General features: G+C 33.1%; 2 protein-coding genes and 1 long non-coding RNA gene across 4 annotated transcripts; 1 reads left to right on the top strand and 2 right to left on the bottom strand.

Moving 5' to 3' along the window:
- Positions 1-181: 181 nt before the first annotated feature.
- Positions 182-3,617, bottom strand: LOC144853652 (translocon-associated protein subunit beta-like). Its single transcript, XM_078711400.1, has 5 exons — positions 3,480-3,617; positions 2,732-2,886; positions 2,007-2,220; positions 1,286-1,363; positions 182-871 (listed from the first exon to the last, which is right to left on the bottom strand). Exons 2-5 carry the CDS (start codon positions 2,884-2,886, stop codon positions 755-757), a joined length of 564 nt encoding a protein of 187 aa, XP_078567526.1. The 5' UTR covers positions 3,480-3,617; the 3' UTR covers positions 182-754.
- A 952-nt stretch (positions 3,618-4,569) lies between these two features.
- LOC144854268 (uncharacterized) lies at positions 4,570-4,890 on the bottom strand. Its single transcript, XR_013614550.1, has 2 exons — positions 4,802-4,890; positions 4,570-4,724 (listed from the first exon to the last, which is right to left on the bottom strand). It is a non-coding gene; the product is annotated as an uncharacterized LOC144854268 (long non-coding RNA).
- A 1,362-nt stretch (positions 4,891-6,252) lies between these two features.
- Positions 6,253-17,970, top strand: LOC144853651 (uncharacterized). 2 transcript variants are annotated; one of them, XM_078711398.1, is made up of 15 exons: positions 6,253-6,664; positions 9,605-9,653; positions 9,853-10,821; positions 10,946-10,990; positions 11,147-11,212; positions 12,484-12,648; positions 13,087-13,530; positions 13,735-13,797; positions 14,007-14,102; positions 14,803-14,847; positions 14,990-15,070; positions 15,559-15,585; positions 15,703-15,786; positions 16,212-16,349; positions 17,121-17,970. In XM_078711398.1, the coding sequence occupies exons 1-15, from the start codon at positions 6,293-6,295 to the stop codon at positions 17,756-17,758; spliced, it is 3,282 nt and encodes a 1,093-aa protein (XP_078567524.1). In that variant the 5' UTR covers positions 6,253-6,292; the 3' UTR covers positions 17,759-17,970. The 2 variants fall into 2 exon arrangements, with proteins under 2 accessions (XP_078567524.1, XP_078567525.1); XM_078711399.1 differs by lacking the exons at positions 10,946-10,990; positions 11,147-11,212 and having other exon boundaries at positions 17,121-17,967.
- The last annotated feature ends 6,115 nt before the right edge of the window (positions 17,971-24,085 follow it).

Raw genomic sequence — 24,085 nt, forward strand, 5'->3', positions numbered from 1 at the left:
TTTATTTTATTTGATATATTGTTTTATTAGGGATGACAAATATGAGGAGGAGGACAATTAATGTATGGTGAAGTTAATTACAGTATATCAAACCATTATTTAGCTGAGAAACTTCAATTTCTGTCAACCAAACACGAGAAGTTGTAAACACAACACAAATAAATAAAAGAAGTCAATTCTATTGATGTTTTATTTTTTTTATTCACTTGATACAGTATCAAACATCCAGAGGGGTTACAAGTACCTTATATGACAGAGTATATGGATCTCATGCTCTCGTACAATCCCACCAACTAAATTATTAATGTAGAGGTGTAATAATTGTTGCTACATTTCGTACACAGGGGACTACTGTATACTCAGTCATATATAGTAGTTATTTATGATATAGTTTGAGAAACTAGCGCCTTAAAGTCCACATTTTAAAATTTGATCAACATGAAGTTTGTAAAAGTACTAATATTATTCAAAAAGAAAAATCTATCATAGCTAAGTCATTTTCTTTTATCAGATTTTCATGTACTTTCTATTTTAGCATGATTTAAAAATAAACAAAATGAATAACATATGAATTTCATAATCACAAAATTTGAAATTTAAAAATGAATTGATATCAACTACAAATACCACATTTGTATACCACTTAATATTTAATTATATAAATAAGCTCCATAATATAAATCGCTGTAAACATGTATGCAGGATGTGTTGGGACATATTGTTGAAAAGTTAGAAATAGAGAAAGAACAAAAGTTTAGTTTTTCTTTGTTTTAGTACTGAGTGCATCATATTTGGTCTTGCTTCTGTACCATAGTAGAAAAGGTATTACGATTGATGGTAGTGTCATTATAGCAAAGGCACCCCAGTCCATCTGTAAGAGATAATATAATAATAAATTAATAAACATTAATTAAAAACAATTTATTTATTATGCACTCATCATTGTGGCACAGTGACTGATCTTTCTGAACAGTAGTAGCTGAAGCCCTCTAAAAAAAGTTTATGTAAAGCTCTGTCTACACTATCAATGTGCCCAATTATGGCAGTGATATACCCAAATGTGGTAGTGATATGACATCATCATGTCCATATATGGGCACATAACATTTTTTGTCACATAAAGTTTGATAGTGTATATAGAGCTTTATTATAGAGAAAGCATGAGTCAAATTTTCTGTTTCATAATCAAAGAAGTGGACTAGATCTCTGCTAGGAGTTTCAAACTACTCATACTGTTAAACTTTATAAATTTTACTGTTAAAAAAATAACTACAATAATACTTACATAATGAGGAGCATATTTTCTATCAAAATCTTTGAATGCATTAATATATCCTTCTCCTGGAGCACTTGTGTAGCCAAACTAAATCAGAAAAAATAAAAGAAAACATGAATTTATTTAGAATATAAATCAAAGATATTTGCACATTACTCCATGTACTTACTACATACATAAATAGAGATTATGTATCAGAGGAAGTGACATTTATATTATTATATACATTTTTATATTATACATATTTATACAGAGGTCCCAACTTTAAAATGAAATATTGGGAGAATGTATGAAAGCATTGTCAAACAAAAGAGGGTAAAAATATATTTTTCAAATACATTAAACTATAGAGGGCGATATTACAACATTTTAGGCATCAGCATCTACTTGGGTATGCCAGGTAAAGATTTAAAATGGGGCTGTGGCAATGCATTCTTTGCCTTTAATTAAGGCCTATTAGTATACCACTTGAACATTGCCTAGCATAACTCCGCTTACACACACCAGGGGAGTCACCATAAAAATGCCCGGCAATGTGAAAGAGTAAATAGAGTCTAATAATAAATTTTAAATATCAGTATTTTTTTTCCATACTAAATAATCCAAATAAATTGAACCTTTGGGGTGGCGGGGGTGTGTCTCAATATATAGGGAAACTCCTACAATTTGGGAGATATGTTTATATATAATATCATTTAATAAGTGAAAAGAATATATTAAATGTGTTTACCTGGGTAGCCTCTTCTTCGCCTTCCATTACAGTGTATGTAATACCAGCAGCAGTAAAATTAAAAGCTCCGCTAATTTTTGGCTCTAAGATGACGTTATGAGTAACATTACTGCCTGGGGCAATGCGGTCCCAGGTTACATCTTTACTACCACTGACTGTAGTAAACTGGTCTGCAGGAAAGCTTTCATCAACCAGGTTCACTTTCAATGCAACACTGTAAACAAAGAAAACACAGTTGATACCACTCAATTTTAATTATGATCAGAAACTAAGTTAGGTGTAAAGTTCCTTTTCTGCTAATTGTATTGTTTTTTAATGTGTTATACAGGACTCCTCAAAAGAGCAGTGTTATAACTAACAGCGTTGCCCCTACTAAAACAACACTGAAATAAACTGATTAGTTGACTGGGTTTCTTGTTTTACCAGTAAACTTTACAATTGAAAACTGATAGTAGGTTAACTAAAAGTGCTCATGCGAAGAAGAAAGCAATAGAAATACACTAGTTATAACTTGGACATCAACCATCTTTAATATTTATTTGCATAGAAAAAAACATAGAATTTGTTAATTGTAGTAGTATTATGTTTAGAAATGATAGGTAAATAGCGAATGGCATAATAGTATAGCAACCAATCCACAGCATTGTAATTCATTCAACTCTTCATGCAGAGCCAAAGTTTTTAGGGAATACTATTAGCAGATGAAGTGAGATTTATATTTTTACCTTGATCCAACATTATATACTGAATATGTTACTGTCAAATCTTTTCCTTCAACTATATGCTGGTTAAGTACATTTTTTACAGCTAGAAGTTTAGCGCCATCATCAGCCAAGGCTAGGCCTACCAGGCAGATGCAAATCAATGCGGTGATCCTCATCTGTTAAAATAAAAAAATAATATGATCATTAATATTAGGCCTATTACATTATTATTATTATTCTTTAAAAACTCATTTGCTGAAGACATAGCAGATGAAAATTAACTTTGTTAAAAATGTCTGTCATTACCTAGCATGCTCAAACCTAACCCTACCTCAGCTCTGGCTACCACAAAGAAAAAAAATTATTTAACAAATTTATTATTATTTACACCAAGCTAACCTAGATTGTTTTGTAGTGACAGTGACCTATACAATGATACATTTAACCTAGATATTGCACTATTACTATTGGTGCATAATAATATTTTCAGGCTAGGCCTAGTCTGTAAAACACTAGTAAGCCTCTACAGTATGCTCTCTCCGCCGCGCCAGCCAGTGGAACCGACCTCAACAACACACAAACGAAGCCTGCTGTTGCCTCCTGCACAACAACATAAAATTCAACTGTCTACCTTAGATTAAAATTGTAGTTTTATTTACAGTTACTATATTTATAACAAATATAAAAATATGGTAAATGAAAAATAATTAAATGAGTATGTAAACGTTAATTAAAAGAAGAAAACAACACAGTATTTTACCAAACATACCTTGTGTACAGTCGACGTGTGCACGGAAAGGTCGACTAAATGGCGGAATTTGATTGGTCAATAATTTTGTAAGTGCGCCACCAAGTTGAATTTACTCAAGACACTTTTAGCCACGTCACCAAATTAAGTCGCGAACTTCTAAGGAATATAAATTAAATTGAATTTGTTAATTGATAGGTGAATAATAATAATAGTCTTGAATATTATCAAATATGAAATCAATTTCAAAATTGCATAGGTACGGTTGATTGTTTTTTTATTGTATTTACCCTATCAGGGCCGTAACCAGGTTTGACGGTGGGGTGGATCGTTAAGTTCTTTAGTGGAACTCAGGGGCGGATCCAGGATATTGAAATAGGGGTGTCGTAGCTTTGCGAGCGAAGCGAGCAAACATTGGCTGGGGGCCAGGGGGCCGCCAAGGGCCCCCGGTCGGGGTCCAGGGGCCGACGGCCCCTGGAAATTTTGGCGTTCTAGCGCATTGTAAGTCGTTTAAAACGGTTTACAAACATCTCATAATGTCATTTACCAAACACTCTAAAGCTCGCAAATTACGACATGTGGAACATGCAGCTGATACTTACCTAGGGTACCAAATGCAAGCTAACAACTTGCCTGTACTTTACATCTAAATTTTTACAACGCGACGATGTTTTTCAGCTTTTATAAACTTGTCCTAGCCGCGCCTAGGCCGGTATTATTTTCTTATACACGCGCGCCGGGTCGATCGCGGTCACTACTTCTTCGCACATGCAGCAGTAACATGACGTCACGTTAAAGCGGGCCGTCACAGAGTCTCATGCATATTAATGAAGCAAACTTGCTGAGAGTGTTTTCACCACGCAACACATGCGACGCGAGATTTATCGAAACTCCGAGCCATCTACTGACGGTCATGTTTTTGACAATTAAAATCAGGGCATATTCAACGACCTGGTTTAAACGATCGTTTAAAAATTAGCGGTCCGGCTCGATTACATTATATTTAGTGATTTGAAAAAAACAAAACACCTCTTTTGTCATGATGTCATCGCGATGTGTTTATGAGAATCATCGACGGGAAAGCAAATAAAACAACAAGGGTCATGAAATGCTGCAGCATTGTTAATATTTTAATAGTAATACGTTTTAATAAAATGTAGCCCTAACGGGATAATTTTCATAGGCACTATACAGTCCTAGCCTTTGTTTTTATTGTACTTAATAAATGGGCGCGTAGTATAGTAGCACTGACCATGTTATTGTTATCTATTTTTAATCTATTTTAAAATAACCGGTTAAATTGCGTTATGCAGCAGAAACAGACCCCATGTGGCTTCATCAACTCTATTGATCGTCTGAGGTACCGCTATTCTACAATACGGGAGTGACGATCACAAAGGATGCCGACCTGCTTAGTGGAACGCGACCAAGCTCACCACATGGCTTTTATCAACTTGCTCCTTTTACACTAAAACTGTGACGCTAGAGATTGATAGTACACAAAGGATGTCGACGTATGCTTGGTGGAATGCGATCAAGCTGACGATGTGCTCCGACGTACTATTTTCAATATGAAAATGTGCAAACCATCGGTGATTGATGACCGTCGAAACGATACGTGTTTTTAAAATCTATTTAATTTAAAAAAAAAAAAAAAAAAATCTTTAAAAAATAGGGGGGGGGGGCGGACGCCCCATACACCCCCGCTAGATCCGCCACTGGAACCATACAATCGAATTTTTTTTCTCTATAGGCCTATGGCCGCAAATCGCATTTCCGGCTATTCTCTTTTGTTTATGAACTATAAGTTGGTGTAATTTCCAGCCCACACATTTCTTATATTGTCAGAGATCCCTCCTCCTTTCAAGCCTCCTAGCAACAACATGGTACATTAGGGATCGTATCATTGAGACTTTAACAGGCATATTCACCATCATGTGGTGTTTAGGTAAAAAACCATGGAATTAAGATGATCTCTGAATTCACTCAACCGTTGCATCTTGCACTTGCGTGTGAGCTGCATGCTTTCTCTATCAAGCAGCTGGCTGGGCACGTCACACGCACGCGGAGACCTGTGTAGGGGAATACCCTGTTATGTCAAGCAAACAACTATGCTCTGTGTACAGCTCGCTAGAGCTCCAGAACCACGATGTTCAGCAGTTATCAAATAGAACTTATCTTGTAAATTTTAGTGTTAGGTTTTTATATTTTAGTTAAAATATATATATATATATTAATTAAATTTATTAAGGCTTGACTAGGCCTGTAGTGAACAATCGTCGTGTTGTGTTAGTATGCCCAGCAAAAAAAAGTGGGAGGCCAAGCGGAACTCACTGTTCAGCGGGGGGGATCGTACGATCCCCCGATCCCCCCCTGGTTACGGGCCTGCCTATGACTCAATCGGAAAGAAATTCCGAGGAAATTTCATTATTAAATAAAAAAAAAAGCAACTAAAAAATGTAATTATAAATCTTATTGTTTGCAATGATTTTAACGTAACTTTTAAAATGTTTACAAATGTTTTTTTTAATTTCCAGCAGAATTCCATAATAGAATGTTTCTGAGGCCGATTGCTAAGACAATGGAGCTAATTTTATAGCCCCATGCTAAGACTTTATTTTATAACCAGTGAATATCATTATGTAATTGCGCCCCCTATAGACCTGTGATTGGTCAAAAGTGCTAGAAATCTGAGATCCCTTTCTCAACTACCATTCGTCAACAAGCATAAGTCAATCACAATAACACCAACGAAGTTTGTTTACCCTGTCATTGAAGCAGCCACCGTGACAGTGTGCGAGAAATGTAGCCTACCAACAATTCTAGAATTCAAAATGTCTTGTAATAAAGGGTCAAATGGCATCGGACACAACAGTCTTATTGTTATTTTGTTTCTGATTTGTTCGACAACAATTGCCGGATTTTTATACACGTACTTTCAAATACAATCGTTAAAGAAAGCTTCAGACCAGTGCTTATGCTTGCCAGCATCCGGACAAGACTCGAATAAAGATGACAGAACAGAACATCTTCCTGTGAAAGATGAAAGAGTACTTCCAGTAAAAAGTAATATCTCAGATTCAGTGGTGATGGTATTTGTAGATGTAAACATGTTGAAAGAATTAACATCAACTTTATCAAAACGCAAGAAACGGGATGTTTTACCATATTTATCAGCTGTAGCAGAGATACCAATACGGATCCCGGTAAGAAAAAAAAACATCTAATTATTGCAGCTACAGATGAGATTGGCCAAAACATTTTGGTCGTGGCAAGGAGGTATAAATCACAGTGATAGTTCCTCTTAGTTAGCTAACACTTGGGAATATTTTACTCTTGCATTATAAAAATCGAATTCTCTTCAAAATAATAGTGAAAATAAATAGGTATAGACTTTACAGAATAAATGATATAATGTTTACGTTGAGATACGGTCTGTCCCGTCCTAAATCAACAGATGTGGTCTACTCGTCTCGTAACCTCAGTGATGGTTACGGTGATAATAGTGTGTAGTTTTTTGTTTTATCAAGGTATGCATTAAGTTGATTATCTATTCGAGTAACAGAAGAGAACTCTCGGTCATGTTCAAATTACATCATTTTTTAAATCAGAGACCCCACTGAACAATGATAACATTTCTCGATTCAATTATACTATTAAAAAGTATTTCTGTAACCAAAACATTACAGATGATTGATAGGCATACTGAATGTTAGTAGTCCTAATTATTGACATGATTAATCGTTGGTATACGGATCTCTATGACCTCTAGGCCCTACTTTTGCTCCTTATCTAAATGTCTGTTTCCTTTTTTAAAGGGTGCTGTGCAGGGGCATTATGTTATGTTCTGCTTAGATGTCATTAGACAATTTTTTTCTAATTTGGTTCTTTACACAGTTCTAATCCCAGTTGAAATGTAAATGTATAAGGTTGTTTTATGACTGTTTCGAAATAACTATTATACTAATTAAACTATGAGCCGAGTCTGAAGGGGTTGATCACGCAATAAAAGATGGGTGGTCGACTTGTTATGATGTTTGTGTTTACCTAGGCATACAGAATACAATTATTTTACAGTATATACCGATAATTTGATTTAACCAGTGGCGATAAAGCATTTATAAGAACAATTTTAAAGAGAGAATAATGACATTTTGATGAGTTTATATAAGTATGTCGCCTGAGTCTGTTTTGCATTATATAGAATGATGTAATGTTTCTAATTTAATCTCTGAATTCCTTCAGGTATCTTCAAAACAGTTTGATTGGTTAATGGGAAAATAATCCATTTACTGTTTTATTGAGATAGGTTAATCTTGGGAGCAAAAGGCAGTGTTTGTGACCTCGTTCAAAGTAACCATCACTCAGTGGTAGATAATAAAATTGTGATGAAAGAAAAAATATAATTAACTCGGCGATTGTAGAACTCTTTCTGTATTATCGTAGGCCTACTAGAAGTATCTGAGTGAGTATCACATATTGGTAAGCTAAAGTTTATCGAATAAAACATCAGGCTGACAGCAAAATACACTCGAACATTGCACATTTATTGTTAAGCTCTGTCTACACTATCAAACTTTATGACAAAAATGTGATGTGCCCATATATGGACATGATGATGTCATATATCACTACCATATTTAAGCATATCACTACCATATTTAAGCATATCAGTACCATATTTGGGCACATCACACTTTTTTTGTCAAATTAGTTTGAAAGTGAAGACAGAGCTTTAAAGCTTGTTGAGAAAAATTCACATTGCTTTGCATGGTCATCTAGCTTGAATACGGTATGCCTACATTCTTACAAAGACGCCTACGGTTAAGTTAGGCCTACTTGGAAATAGATTCAAGGTTTGGTCAAACTATGGTTTCTTCATTTAATTCCAGGCATACTTACTCAATATAAATGTTTCTACTAATAAACCTGTTAATAATGTATAGTTAATCATATTTCTCATAGTAGGCCTATCTCTATTTTGTTCTCACAGTATCCCTATTTTACTATTTCGATATGAGAAATTTAGTAAATGCATTAGTAGGTATTAATAAATAGGTATTTAGTTCACTGATGTTGACAAAATGGAATACAAAGTTTTCAATGCCTAATCAACCAACCGCTGAACTCGACATTGAAAAACTACTTCCAAATACACAGCAGCCGTTGTGTGAATGATTCGACTACAAGGATCAGTAGTCAAGTTATAAGTAAACTTGATCAGGTGGAAAACTCAGGAGATCCAAGTTATATTTAAGGTGCCGATCTCAAGGCACCCGTCATGTAATTCAACAAAACAGTGACGCTAATTGCCCGTGAAATTTGCCCCTCGGATGCCATAGCGTAGAAATAATAGGTCTAAATGGAGGTTATATAATCTGTGCGGGTTAAACAAGTGAAGGGTACTGTACCTACTATACAGGGTAGTACCATACGTCGTCTCAATAGGCTCTCATTCTATATTGAACACATTTCTAAGGCACGGTAATATAATAATAATTTAAACATGTACATCAAATAATATTTTATGAGGATGGTCCATCAAGCCGAAGCTGATCATTAGGGACCTTAGGATATTATATATCCTTAATGCAATATAGTTATAACTGATGAAATAGAAATAATAATCAAAATCAAGAGAGATGTTTTTTAGAAAATATTTTAAGGAAGCATGTCGGATATCTAGATGACGCATTAAGCTAACAATTTCAAGTAGGCCCTAGTTCATTTTTTGCTACAAAAAAAGAAATGAATTAAACGCATACCGATATGGTTTATGCAATTTCACTTAATACTGACATTATACTTTATATAGCATACTTACTGACTTTAGTTACAGCTCTTGGGTATTAACACGTTTTTAGTCACATTCTTTACTTTACTCTACTTTACTGTTTTTTACTCATTTTCTATAAATTATTGTATATCTGACAGTTAAGATCATCTTCTAGGTTATACAATCAGGTTTAAATGCTTTTTAATCACGTAATATAGGTCTATGTTACTGGTATTTGAAATAAATTAATTTAGTTAAATTACTTCCACATGTTCATACACCGCATTAAAAAAAGAACAGAATGCAATTTACTGAATGTAAACATGCATTTGCTTGTAATAAATCTTTTTTTACTTTTTAATTTTAACAGGCATCATCCATTTTTCAACTATGCAATTCAACAGAGATGGCTTGCAAAGGTAGGATTGGCGATCTTCATTGACACTTCATCTTTCTCGGCCTCATAATTGTGACATGTTCTCATAGGCCTAATATACTATGCTTTCTCGGAGAACAGTTTGCATATAATATTGTATTTCCTCCAGTATAAGAAGAAATAAAAATAGGGCCATTTATTTATGCAATTTGTTTTCTCTCCTTTCTGTGCTAAATTTAAAGGAAAGCAAGGCAATGATGGGGAACCAGGACCACAGGGGCCACCGGGTAGGAATGGCATAATAGGACTACCCGGACCACCAGGTGCAGATGGAACTAGCTGTACAAATTCCACTGCATGTAATTGTTCTTGTGAAGCAAATTTGACAAAAGAAGGAGGGGTCCATGCCAAAACGAACACCGAAAGTCAATACGAGTCCACGACAACTTTCATAACTGAACAACCATCTTTAAATGACAGATCACCAGATACAAGTAATTCAAATAAAACAAAAGTCAAAAGTGATGCCAATGCACATCCAACAAAGTATCCACTCCGACAGAGTATAGGTACCACGCCTTTGCCAGTACACACAACAAAACAATCAAAGAAATCCTATGTAACCAATGCGCAGGAAAGCGGTGAAACGACTCGAACATCAAAGTCCATTTTAAGTAAAGATGATTTAGAATCGTCTCAGCAATCTGGTGACCATCAACCTGAATTGGTAGATATTTATGATATGATTACTACATTAGAATATTATTCAGAAACTGAATCCATAACGGAATCTCCTTCAAATCACATAACTGACAATGATTACCTGCATTCCCAATCCACAAGTGGTGAAGTTAGTATGAATTCCAAATCTACTACTGATAGCCAACACCTTCCATCAACAACACCTGATAGTGCATATGTTCAGACACCAACTAATGCTGATGCTGACCATATCCAGACAGCTAATCCTGATTGGTCAAATCTTAAGACTTCCACAAGTAGAGCTGAAAAATTACATCTTCAACAATCAGTAACCACGTCTGAAAACACTGCAGCGATAGAAGATGTTAGCAAGACATTGTTATCAGTAAAGACTGGTGATCTCTTTACTAAAGAACCCAAACCATCAAAGAAAGAAGTAGAATATGCTGGTTCAACAACAGAGGCAGCTGTGGAATCAGAATTCAAAGATGAAATATCGCAACCTACAGGTAAATTATACAATAAGTTAAATTGGTTTAACTAAAAGGTTAACTTGCTACTTGATAGTTGTTCACCAGAGTTCCTCTACACTTACTTTTGTATAGCATCTCTCCCACTTTTTAAAACTTTTAGAAACACTTAGAGAGGAATTGGAAGTTGCAGATGACCCAAGTGCATGTAAGTATTTTAAACATTACACACGCATTTAGATTAGTTACTTAGTGAGTCGACAAAGAAAGCTTAGATTGAGACCAGTACAGTACATACAATATTAACAATATCACCGTGCCATAACAATAAAAATACCATTATTTTCTTTTTCATTTGTTTTAGCTTCCCATAGGCTTCTGGTGATTTCAAAAGGACAACCTGGGTTCCCAGGCCCAATTGGGTTGAAAGGTTTTCATTTTATTATTATTATACCCGGTATTTTTACACATTTCCATCTATTAATCTCTAAACTGTGTTCTATTTTAGACAAAAAAATGTAGGCCTATATTTTGTTAACCTTTCTTTTTGGGTCACTTTTATCACACCATTTTAAAAAATGAAATTAAAGATCATTCTCGTACAAATTTTGAAAATGTAGTCTATGATGAAGCGGCGAGTAAAATATTTGGTTCAATTGTATGCATCTACATTTTATTATGTGAAAGTATAAATCATCATCTTTCTATACTGTGCAGAACCATGATGAGTTGGTCATATATATGCAACTGCTTTCTAATTTCTTCCCTAAAGTTTGTGTTCACACACGTTCCATTTATTTCTTCTTTTTTTTTTCATATTCAAAAAACATGTTTATTATCAATTAAATAACCTTATATTTATACCTAAAAATATTTAAGCCAGAGAAGAATGAAATTTAATTCTTTTATTTAAAAAGAAAGTAGAATTTAAATGGTATACAAGTTTACTTTCTTTTTAATGGAATTTCTATTGAACGTGAAGATCACTTTATTACGAGAGTTGACTACAGCTGACTACTTAATTGGCCAAACGAAAATAAACATTTTCCTTCTTCGCATTTTTTCCCACTGACTTTACTTCACACTCTACTCACATGGCCTACCTGTTTGGTGACGGTTCGGCACTTGCATGCAGTCTACTAAATTTCTTCAAATAACATTCCGTGTCTCTGTGGTGTACTTGAAATAACATAATGATATAAACGGATGTATAGTATTTTAACATGTCATCAGTATAGTACTTACACGATTTCGACTTCCATTTCTTTTACGATCTAATTGTAGATAACAGAAAGTAACATAATACAATGAAACAACAATGTACAAATACTGTTTTAACAAAAATAAGTAAACAAATAATACTGATTTATGATTATCGAGGTTGATTCACCTTTGAAAAATGGCAATTAATCATGATAGAAAGTTGTCGTTCCAAGTTAATTGGACCTAATAGCAGAACAATATTGCATTGATCCATGTCGTGTATTTTGTTTTAAAGGAAACAAAAAACGTGTTCACCACTTAAGTCAAATCTATTTGACTTGACGTGAAAATATGCTCTACTTAACCAGAGCACATGATTAACCTATGGAAAACAGACTTAAAGTGCGATGGACGCCAGCTAAAATTATTAATCTATTTTTATCAACTGGATAGTTAAACACAAATGCACTTGTACTTTTGTAAAACTTATTATTTTAGGTGAAAAGGGACATAAAGGAAAACGTGGTGAAAAGGGTGAAGTTGGACATACGGGACAGAAAGGAGAATCAGGCAGCAGAGGCCCAGTTGGGCCAGTAGGAAATCAAGGACTACCAGGTATGGCGGGCCCAAAGGGCCAAACTGGAAGATGTCAGTGCGATACAAGTAAGTTACAACTAGATTGGTGGCAATTATTAGAGAAGAGCTTGGCGGGGTAGTTGGCATTTCATGAAAAAACTTATTTGCAGGATGTCGCCTACATCAATAATTAAGAACTAACGCCATTGATTGATTTAAAGTAAAACACTTATTATTAACAGTTAACATTCTAACAGATTAATTCTTAGAAATAATATGCATACATGCGTTGATAATGACACTTTTATGGTGTGGGAGCTATAGTATGGTTTAGGATCAACAAATCGTAAAGTAAATATAACTAATAGACATATACTGCTAATAGCAGTAGATGCAATACAACGTGTGTTTATGGCGTTGACCATGCGTCCAGGTCAACTTGAAAGAGAAGCTTATTATAAAAAAAACCACTACAAGAGTGTTTTGTATAATTTTGAATATTCACTTGATATTTTTCTCCGACAGGTGAAGTATTTATTCAGTTGAATAATTTTACAGAGACATTTAACAAACGGTTACAACGAATTATTATTGAAGTTGCTAAACAGAGTTCTTTGACACCTGACGTCATTTATGAAACTCAAACAGAAATAGTTTCTGAATACATCGACTCTGTTAAAGATGACGATTATTTCAAACATCTGCAGAATGTTTCAAATGAACTACAAAATAAAATAAATGCGTATCTTGTCGAAGCCGAACAGAGACTTCATGGACAGTATGTTGCCCAGTTAACTGAACTTGCTGAAAATGTTAGTGAACTAACTGGTCCACCGGGTCCGCCGGGATCACAGGGGCCGAAAGGAATAACTGGTCCTAAAGGAGTAAAGGGAAATATCGGACTGCCAGGACAAACGGGGCTGGCAGGTAAAAATGGTATCGGACAGCCAGGTACTAAGGGAGAAAAAGGTAAAAGTATTAGCCTCAACTTCAACTCAACAGCTGTTAATGTTTTGATGAAAGTGTGTTCAGAGCATGCGCCACCAAACGTTGTATATAAGAAGGCTGATTTTATATAAATCCCTAATTTTAAAACTAAGCTTTATTTTGTTTCTGTCATTACCATTAATTCTTGGCCTCTGTTTACATAATTTGAAATTATCAATTTTTCAGGAAAACGCGGAATGAAAGGAGATACTGGTGAAATGGGTCTGCCTGGTTTAGCAGGTGAAATGGGTAGGCTAAACTTTTATGCTTTATCTAGAAAGAATTTTATAAAGAATCGTCGGAAATGATTTTTGGGAGGCGTATTATGTGATGGTGCTATTAGTTACTGTTCTTTATGATTAAGTTTGTATAAGTGTTGCTACATTATTTTATTGCATGCTTTAACATACAATATTTATTGAATTTTATTTCACTCACATTTTACTATTTGCTATTAGGTGTTACTGGACAACCAGGTATACAAGGAAAACCTGGACGAAGAGGCCAGAAGGGGGAAAATGGCCAACCTGGTTACAATGGTGTAGGCCTAAAAGGTAATTCAAGATTATATCTATATAACTATCCTACAACATTGTATGCCATATGATTTAATTGAATAATAATTTCAAACTAGGCCTATTGGTCATAAAGAATAGATTGTGTAGTATGGAAAAAATAAGAAAAGTAATGATAAAGAAGGTAATATGGAATACAAAGTGAATTTACAAGATTTTAAAATGTTACTGATGAAGTTGATCAAATTACATTAGAAAAGTAACATGTGATAATAATGAAAATAATATAATGATGTTGTGGTGATGACATGAACGATGATTAATGTGAATAAAGATGGTGCTTACGCCACAAAAGAGAGAAAAAAAAGAATAGATTTAGGAGAATGGAATCAAGAGAACCAAGTAGGCCTATGTTAATTATTTTAGGAAAAACCCCAATTGATTCTGGGGCAAGACACCTCTGTATCACTTACCTGGATACAAACCACCATGCTTGTCTTTAGTGAAGAGTATAATTTACAAGATGATTATCAGGGCAAACATAAACTATGTTTAGTGTGATGTTCCTGCCGACACTAACTAATTTCAAAGAAGCGAATAAATACTAGGCCTATCATTTAACACGGACAGGCTGCAGTTCAGAATGGTGTGTTTTTTTTAATCAGGACTACATTTTAGTTAATTTTCTGATTATTAAAGCAATAATATGCAGATTTTGCTCTTTCTCTATTCCTTGTAGGTGAGAAAGGCCAAATGGGACCTTCTGGAGAGAAAGGAGACACTGGTATTTTAAATTCGTATTTCTAGAATATTGTTTAATTAGTTTAATAGAGTTATTGTATATCAGATTGATCTAAATGATGTATACCATATTGAAGTTATATCAGAAAAATGTTTTATTACAAATGTTTTTTTAAACGTTAAAGGTAATGATGGAACTATGGGATTACCAGGTAAGATTGGCCAACCAGGACCCCCAGGAGAAAAGGGAGAAAAGGGTGCTTCAGGTAAGCATGCATTTACACCAGGAAACACAATGTTTGCGACTAAAGCTTGGTTCCCACTAGGACGCAACGAAAGGACGTAAGCGAGTTGAACTATGACAAGTGACAGTTCGAATAACCCATCTCTTGGGTGAATCAAGCTTTAAGAACTTCGCTTCTTGGTTTACAAGTTCAAATTAAGTATTATAAGTAAACGAAAGCGTTCACATTCAACTCTACTTTAAAATATATACGTTAAGCTCTGTCTACACTATCAAACTTTATGTGACGAAAAAATTATGTGCCCATATATGGACATAATGATGTCACTTCACTACCATATTTGGGCATATTACTACAATATTTGGGCACATCACACTTTTTATGTCAAACTAATTTAATAGTGTGCTTTACACTCCTCTTTAATACCACTAACTAGTGCACCTATTATCTATCTGAACAGATATTTTGTCTGATAATGTATTGAAGTTTTTTAATTAATTTATTTTAAGGTGTTATGCCTGGCGATGGAAATTCAGGTAAGAATGTTGATGGAGGTAAGTTTTATTTACACCAATAGATAATTAGGTCTATTGTTCCTTTAAGAGGTATACCGTATGTATGTGTAATACATTTTAATACATTTGTGTTTCAAGATGATGAGGAAATGGAAAATGTGGATGAAAAGAATATCATAGAAGAGGAAAAAGAACCGCCATTTGAAAGACGTCCGGGAGGAGGTAATAATCTGTATTATACTCCATATTAAAAGAATTTACTAGTAATACTACTAGTTCCAACGTTTGTGTCAGGACTGTGCCAAGGAATAAACTGAATAATTAATTACTACTAAATAATAAGTATTGAACTAGAATACTATCGGTATCCATATTTCAACATATATAGAGATATACACAAAAAAATAGGCGTAGTAAAATGGTAAGTTTTGTAGCCATGAGAGCTGAATTGCAGAAATAAAACAAAACGGTTACAGAAAAATATATCGATACGATAAAAATCTAAACTATGTTAAAGTGGAAACCAAGTTTTAATCAACCTGATTAAACAGATTACATCCTCTCTTTGTTTGCAAAAAACCATCATACAATATCATTGTTTCAATAAAATGTTTAACTATAGTTTGATATTTGTTTTACTTACATAGATTGTGAAATGGTTGCTGTAACTGGCTTTCGCAAGGAAGCTAAGCAGGGTGTTTATCATGCCACGTGGATGAGAGATCCTCTTGGAAATAACGATAAGCTCTGGTTTGCAGAAAGCTTCTTGGGGAATGTTCTAAAAGGTAGGCCTACATTTTACTGCATCCACAGTTATAGCAATCGTTTCAAAATTAAAGTGACGACTATCGCTGAAATCACGCATTGCATAAGAAACATCTATATGCAAATACCTGTATTTTGCAGATTACGCAGCTTATAATATTGTTAGTAGTTCTGCGCAGTGCCCTGAACCACAAAATCAAATGTTTTTTTAGTAAACGTTAAGCTTGTTTCCACTTGGCGAATCTAATCAAACATTTCCAAGTTACTCCAGTCAATCTACGATTTTAAATTATTTTATGCACTGGTATAATGTAATTATTTTTATAATTTAATATTTGTTTTAATTTTGGAAATATTTATTTAATTTTTAAAGAGAGAGATATTGGGAAATAACGTTATATTTTAGGATTAAGTGTTCGGGCGAAAACTCTCTATTAACTCGTTGGTTCCGTAAGCACATTAATAATGTAATTCATCAAGATTGATTGTCAGCATACGCTTTTTAGGGTCACCTTCTATAAATAAGGTGAAATAAAAATAAAATAAATAAATGCTGTGCCTCTTTGAAAAACTTTTTTTTATACTGCCCAATTCCCAATGAAAGTACAGTATATCTAATATATTTTATGGAGATCTATGGTTAGATCGTTCTTGGTAAATGTGTATTCAACATGTAACTATCATAATATTTTTTGTTTATATAAATATATTTTATTGGAACATTTGTTTGTTAAAGCCAGTGCAGTAAAGCAATCAAATCGAATCATGTAATTTTCATTTTGTTTTTACAGAGTACAACTCAATGTCTGCATTCAAAAGCGGTAACTCCTCATACGTCTACACACTACCCTTTTACTGGGACGGTATGGGCCATATCGTGTACAACGGGTCATTCTATTACCATCGAAGTCTCCGTCAAGTTGTCCGCTATGATTTAAAAACAAAAACAGTTGTTGCAAGTAACGATATCCCTTCAATGGCTTACCGCAACAGCCGTTTGTACGGATATACGAGCGAATACACGTTTATAGACTTTGAAGCAGATGAAAATGGATTGTGGGTAATTTATTCAACTGCGAAAAGTGGCGGAAATATCTTTGTTAGTTTGTTAGATAGCCAAGATCTAAGTGTCATAAAAACGATCCAAACAGATTATTTGAAAAGAGAGGCGGCGGAGGCGATAATAGTATGTGGTGTTCTTTACACTGTTAAAAGTAACGCACAGGGAGTGACAACCTTCAACTATGCTTTCGATTTGTATAGTGGTAAGGAAGTGCCTAATATTGACTTGAAGTTTTCTATCAGATACGGTAAACTAACAATGCTCACGTATAATTTTAGGGACAACAAGCTATACGCACTGGACAAGGGACATTTAGTAACATATACATTGGAGTTTAAAGATAAAGATGTCATTGACGGATCATAATCAGATTTACAGTAGATATTATGAATAAAAAAACATGTCAGACTTTCAGTGAATTAGAATTCCGTATGTCGCCACACAATATCTATATTTTAATTTTAGTCTCCCAGATAAGAAAAGCTATGATACAGTTAAACATTGTTTCTATATTTTACCTTATAAACACATCATAACGATTTCAGTCCAACGTATGTTGTTTCTTTATAACAAGTAATAGTGTATTCGACATTTCTTGCCGAAGATATCTTACTTTTCAACATTTCTTTTCATATATTGTTTAGTTTTCCAAAATGTACAATTGTAAATATTTTTTTATTAAACGATTTTAATAAATATAATTTTAATCTGAATAATAGTTAATAGTATCTTTGTTTTTGCCCTAATACTCCTTGCAACACTAACACATATTTAGCTATTCAAAGTTAAAAAGGACCACATCATAACCACAAAAAAGTCAGTTTGGTTTCATGTTATTCTGGTTAATATGTTTTTAAATTTTAATATAAACAAACTTTTTCAATCATAAGATCCTTCTCAGACAGACAATGTGAAGAGTTAGTTGATGACGTCATTTCACGTCGAACTCATTAATTCATTTTATCATTCATTTATCAATTTGAATCAAATCGACTGTGAAACTTATTAAACGTCCATTAGACATACATAACTTGCAACATAACAGATTAATTTATACATTTACAATTATAGAGGTTATACAATTTATGAACATCCGAAATAATTAACTATTATAAATAATGTAATTAATATTTATTTAATTGACATTTATACATAAATGAAAACTATCCAAGTAAATGTGCAAATCCTAACAAATTACAAATTACCAAAATTGTTTAAAAGACATATAAATCATTGGTTTTGCAAGAGAATCAGAAATTACCAAAAAATGACAAATTACCAAAATTTTCGTTTTGCCCTACTGTTTAAAAGACATAGGCCTACAACTTATTTCTTTGGCAGCTTTTCGAAACTCATCCAATCTGAACATGTAAATCATTGGGTTTGCAAGAGAATTACAAATTACCAAAAAATTGCCGATAAACCGTCTTAGCACAAACTCTTCAGACTTTAGTAAATCACAGGCTGCCTCAATGTATACTATGTTAGCACACGCCAGTCCCCATGTTGTCAACAGAACACCTGTGATAATACAAAACGTTCTCAGCATTTTGCTACTGTTGTTGTGTCCGTTTCTTGCTAGATTCAGTTTGGTACGCTGACTCTGAATACGAATGTATATGATTATGTAGAGAGTAGTGTTAACTACAATATATATTCCTACAACGCCGATGAAACAAAACAAACATATTTCATAAACGGCAAAACTAAAAGCAACCTGAGATACTATCACAGTGATAACAACAAGTACACATCTTTTAGTAGTAACAATAATATGATATTTAAGTGGTGCTCCTACAAGTGCTATATAACAATCCACTGCGATACATGCTATGAAACAAACTGATATTAAAGTTGAGGAATATCCAATTCTTATAATCCAAACAAATGCATCGATTTGTACAGCATGTAACCCGTTAGAAAAGTAAATATAGGCAGAGTTTGTTACATCCGCCAAGGCGAGAAAACCTATAAATATGTTACGTTTCTTGTGAAGCCTTTTTGAGGCAGCTATTAGAAATATAACTAGAATATTTGAAAAGAAGGAAATTACACATAATACATAATTACATTGTTGTATATAAAATAAGTAACGCTTTGTTTTCAATGTTTCTTCCATTTTTATATACTTCCAACAACTACTATTATTCTGTTCAGAATCTGCCATTATTGTTATCAATAAATCAATTTCTTTTATTTCGGAATATTTTATCCATATCAAAAACGTACAAACAGAAAAAGAAAAATTCGCTAAGCTCTAAGCTTAAATATATAGAATACTTCTCCATCGACAATACATTTTTAGTTATGGAGCATATGTTTGCTAACACAAGCAACAATAATTACAACTATTCAACATACGTTGCATGAAGCTATAAATAGATTTTCGCATATACTCATAAACGAAGGTGCAATTTTCGAAAGGCTGGTCCAGAAAATCAAAGTTGATCATTCGCCGAACAAAATATGTGTTGAATAATATAATTAGCGACTGGCGACTATTGTATGTTGAAGTAACATTATGCTTCTCCAACAGTTATTTTTGTTCTTTCCCGTTTAGTTGCGGTACTGTTGGCGTCTTTTATAGCAACGATGTCATTCTATATAAGGATTAATATCTACCCGCTTAATTTCATGTAAATTATCTAATGTTAGTATTAAGTAAACTGTGTTGCAATATTATAGCCGTTTATTAAATGTATGTTATCAAATGCCAATCAAACTGTTGCAATTATTACTTCTTCGGTACAACACATCAATCACCACGCTCAGATTGTCTTTAATCATCACGTTCTTATTAGTTTTGTTTGAAGTTTATTGCATCGATAATTATCTTTCAAAAATATTGACAGCTTTTTAATCAACAATTAATAAAGTTCTAATAGTATTGTTTTGTGATTGAGTTTGTTTTTATAGTAAGCCATCTCATTTAGTTTAATTGTCTGTACCAGAAAAAAGGTGCTTGGCATCAAATTTGCATTTCACCTAAGTTTGTCATAGCATGCAAAACGATGCAAGTTACTGTGTCAATCAATGTCAGTGATTGCGGTTCTGGAGTTGACGCGTTATGATGAAATCTAACGAATCACAACTAACCATTCTATTACGTAAATTGCTTCATGACGTCAGTGAAATTAGTTCCTGGTGTTGACAATCACAACACTGTGTTCGGTAATTTGATAATTATTAAGTAATTATTTTCCATTCGTTAGTGATCAATTTATTGTAAATTATTAAAATTAAAAAATTGTAATTTTAAAATATCATATCAATCAATCAAATTGGGAAATAACTGCCAGTAACCATTTGGTAATTCTGCATAATACAATGTAATATCAGCAATTAGGCCTATTGTCTGTTTTAATAGCTTATTTAGTTCAGCTGATTCTAGACTCCATCTACATTTTCCCACTAAGAAAATTTAGTTTCTGTTAAAACCGTAGCGAAAGCCTTCCAACAATAGTTTCTCTTTGTATTTTAGCTGAATGTCTTTTATGACTTACACACGTCCACGTTATTGGCTCTTCTTTTCTTTAAGTCGTGCACTTTTGTGCAAATCAATTTGAATTAATAAGTAAACTATAACAAATAAAAAATACTTCGCCAAAACAACTGGTTTGTTCAACACCATATTTCTCTTATAGCTTTTCTAAAGTCATCCATTCTAAACACATACAAGATAGGGTTTGCAAGAGAATTAATGATTAAAAACAGATAACCGATAAAAAAATTTAGCAGCTTTTTTTCGTATTCTTTTGAATTACACGAATTGGTAAGCCATACTGAATTGATACCAGCGAGAACCCATGTTATCAACAACACGCCTGTAACCATACAAAATGTTCTCAGCATCTTGTTACTGTTGTTGTTTCTATTTCTTGACCTGTTCAGTTTTTTAAGTTGATTCTGAATACGAAAGTATATGACTGTATATACAATAGTGTTAACTATAACATAGATTCCTACCAACCCGACAAAACAGCTAAAACAGTATATAGAAACAGCAAACCCAAAGATAGTCTGAGATACTATCACAGTGATAGCAACGAGTACACATCTTTTAATAGTAACAATAATATGATATTTAAGTGGTGCTCCTACAAGTGCTATATAACAATTAACTGCGATACATGCTATGAAACAAACTGATATTAAATTCAGTGAATATCCAATTCTTATAAACCAAACAAATGTATTCTCTTCTATATCATGAAGTCCGGTCAAAAAGTACAGATATACAGAGTTTGTTGCATCAGTCAATGCTAGAAAGCAGACAAATACGTTTCGTTTATTGTGAAGTCTTTTTGAGACAAAAATTAGAAATGCAACAGAACTATTTGAAAGGAATGAAAGTACACACAATACATATACACATAGTTGTGTATAAAATAAGTAACTGTTGGTTTTGAGCGTTTCTTTTATATAAGTAGCGTCCCAACAACTTCCATTAGAGCTCACATATATAAATTCCTCCTCAAGCTTATCCATTCTTACAATATTTAGTAAATATTTCGAAATTCCAATTATGAAATGTCAATCACTTGAAGAATAAATATTAAAATGGATCACTTTTCAAACTTGATGATATCCAACTGATTTATTCGATATAAATCTTATATTACAGCTTCACCAAGTGTCCAACAAATTCCACTTCTTCGTTTTTATTGCCATTTTAGGATCTGATATCGACTAATCTTAACGAATCACAGCTAACAGATTTAATTAATGACATTTTTATGAGATTGGTTTCAAAAGTTATTGCAATTATTTATGGTATTGATAAAACATCAATCAACGCACTTTGTTTTCTAATCTTATAATATTATAAAGTTATCGTTTCTTCATTATCATTTTATTGTAGGTTAATTAAATTAAAACTTAACAAATATGTCCATCAAAATTTGTAATAACTGTCAGTAAAGTTTTTGGCAATTCTGCATAACGTAATACTAATAGCATAATTAATTTTCTGTTTCATTTGAGTTACGGCGATGTATTTTTAGGGTTGTTAAACAGAATAATCCTATAATTATCGATAGTTTCATATTCATTTTTTTTACTTTGCAGTACACGATTTAAAAAAAAAATAAGCACTTTCTTTTCGGTGGGAATAGTTCAAATTACACAGTAAATCCATATTATTCTGTATACAGAGGCATTAAAAAAATAAAAACAAATAAACGCTCTGGCAAAAATTATTTATCAGATGCCTATAGTATAATTGAACTTTTATTTTACGTTTGGCGTTTTTCATTTAACATTAGACTTTTATTTTCGATAATACTAATTTGGTAGTTTCTTTTTTCATTTGTGTTGAATACACATTTAAAACAAACACATCTTTTTTGTTTTATGAATGTTGATGATGAATGAACCAACTATGAACAATAGTAACAACAATACTTTTACATTATCGACAACATTTTCTTAAACAACATATTTCTCTTACAGCTTTTCTAAACTCATCCAGTCTAAACACATACAAGATCGGGTTTGCGAGAGAATTACTGATTATCAAAAATATGTTGATCAATTTCATTAAAAAGATATCTTCATTATCTAGAAATTGACAATAATATTCGAGCAAAAGTACGTCAATACCTGCTAGTCCATATGTTACCAACAAGATACCTGTGATAATACAAAATGTCTTCAGCATTTTCTTACTGCTACTGTGTGCATGTCTTGATAGGTTCATTTTTTTACGTTGACTTTGTATACGAATGTATATGATTATATACACAGCAGTATTGAGTACAATATATACTCCTACCAAACCAACAAAACAGCTAAAACAGTATATAGAAACGGCAAAACTAAAAGCAACCTGAGTTACTATCACAGTGATAACAACGAGTACACATCTTTTAGTAGTAACAATAATATGGTATTTAAGTGGTGCTCCTACAAGTGCTATATAACAATCCACTGCGATACATGCTATGAAACAAACTGATATTAAATTCGATGAATATCCAATTCTTATTATCCAAACGAGTACAGTAATATCTAGAACATAAAACCCATTCATAAAGCAAAGATAGACCGAGTTAATTGAATCCGTCACGGCTAGAAAACTCACAAATATATTTCGATTCTTGTGAAGCCTTTTTGAGACAGCTATCAGAACTACAACAGAGATATTTAAAAGTAAAGAAAGTACGCACAATAAATGCATGCATTGTTGTATATAAAATAAATAAATATTGTCTTTTAGTGTTTTTTCGGTATCTTGAGGTTCCCAACAGCTAGAATTTCCATATTTATTATCAGGTTCCGATTCTCCCATGACTACAATTATATTTATATCAAACTAAAAAGTTCTCATTTTGTCGAATTATCTGCACCAGAAAAAAAGAAAAATAGTTGCAGTATAACATCCATTTTTGTCAAAATAGTAAGTCAAATTTCGCTTCGCCAAGCAAGTTCCATTATACAGTACATACATTTCATGTCATGCTGCTTGTAATATCGATCTCATAGTGCTGTACAATAATTTAAACGAATAGCAACTAACCATTTTAATTACGTAAGTGTTACGAGATTGGTTTGTATCAAGTTGATGACATTTTTATTGCCGTTTTGACAAATATCAATCATACGCCCAATACACAGACAAGCTTGTAAAATCTACAGTATGTAGTCCGCTCAAGAGGTAATGATACATAGGCCTATACTTTATTGTATGAGCAA

Source organism: Antedon bifida, chromosome 10 (genome assembly GCF_963402885.1).
Source record: "Antedon bifida chromosome 10, ecAntBifi1.1, whole genome shotgun sequence".
NCBI lineage: Eukaryota > Metazoa > Echinodermata > Crinoidea > Comatulida > Antedonidae > Antedon > Antedon bifida.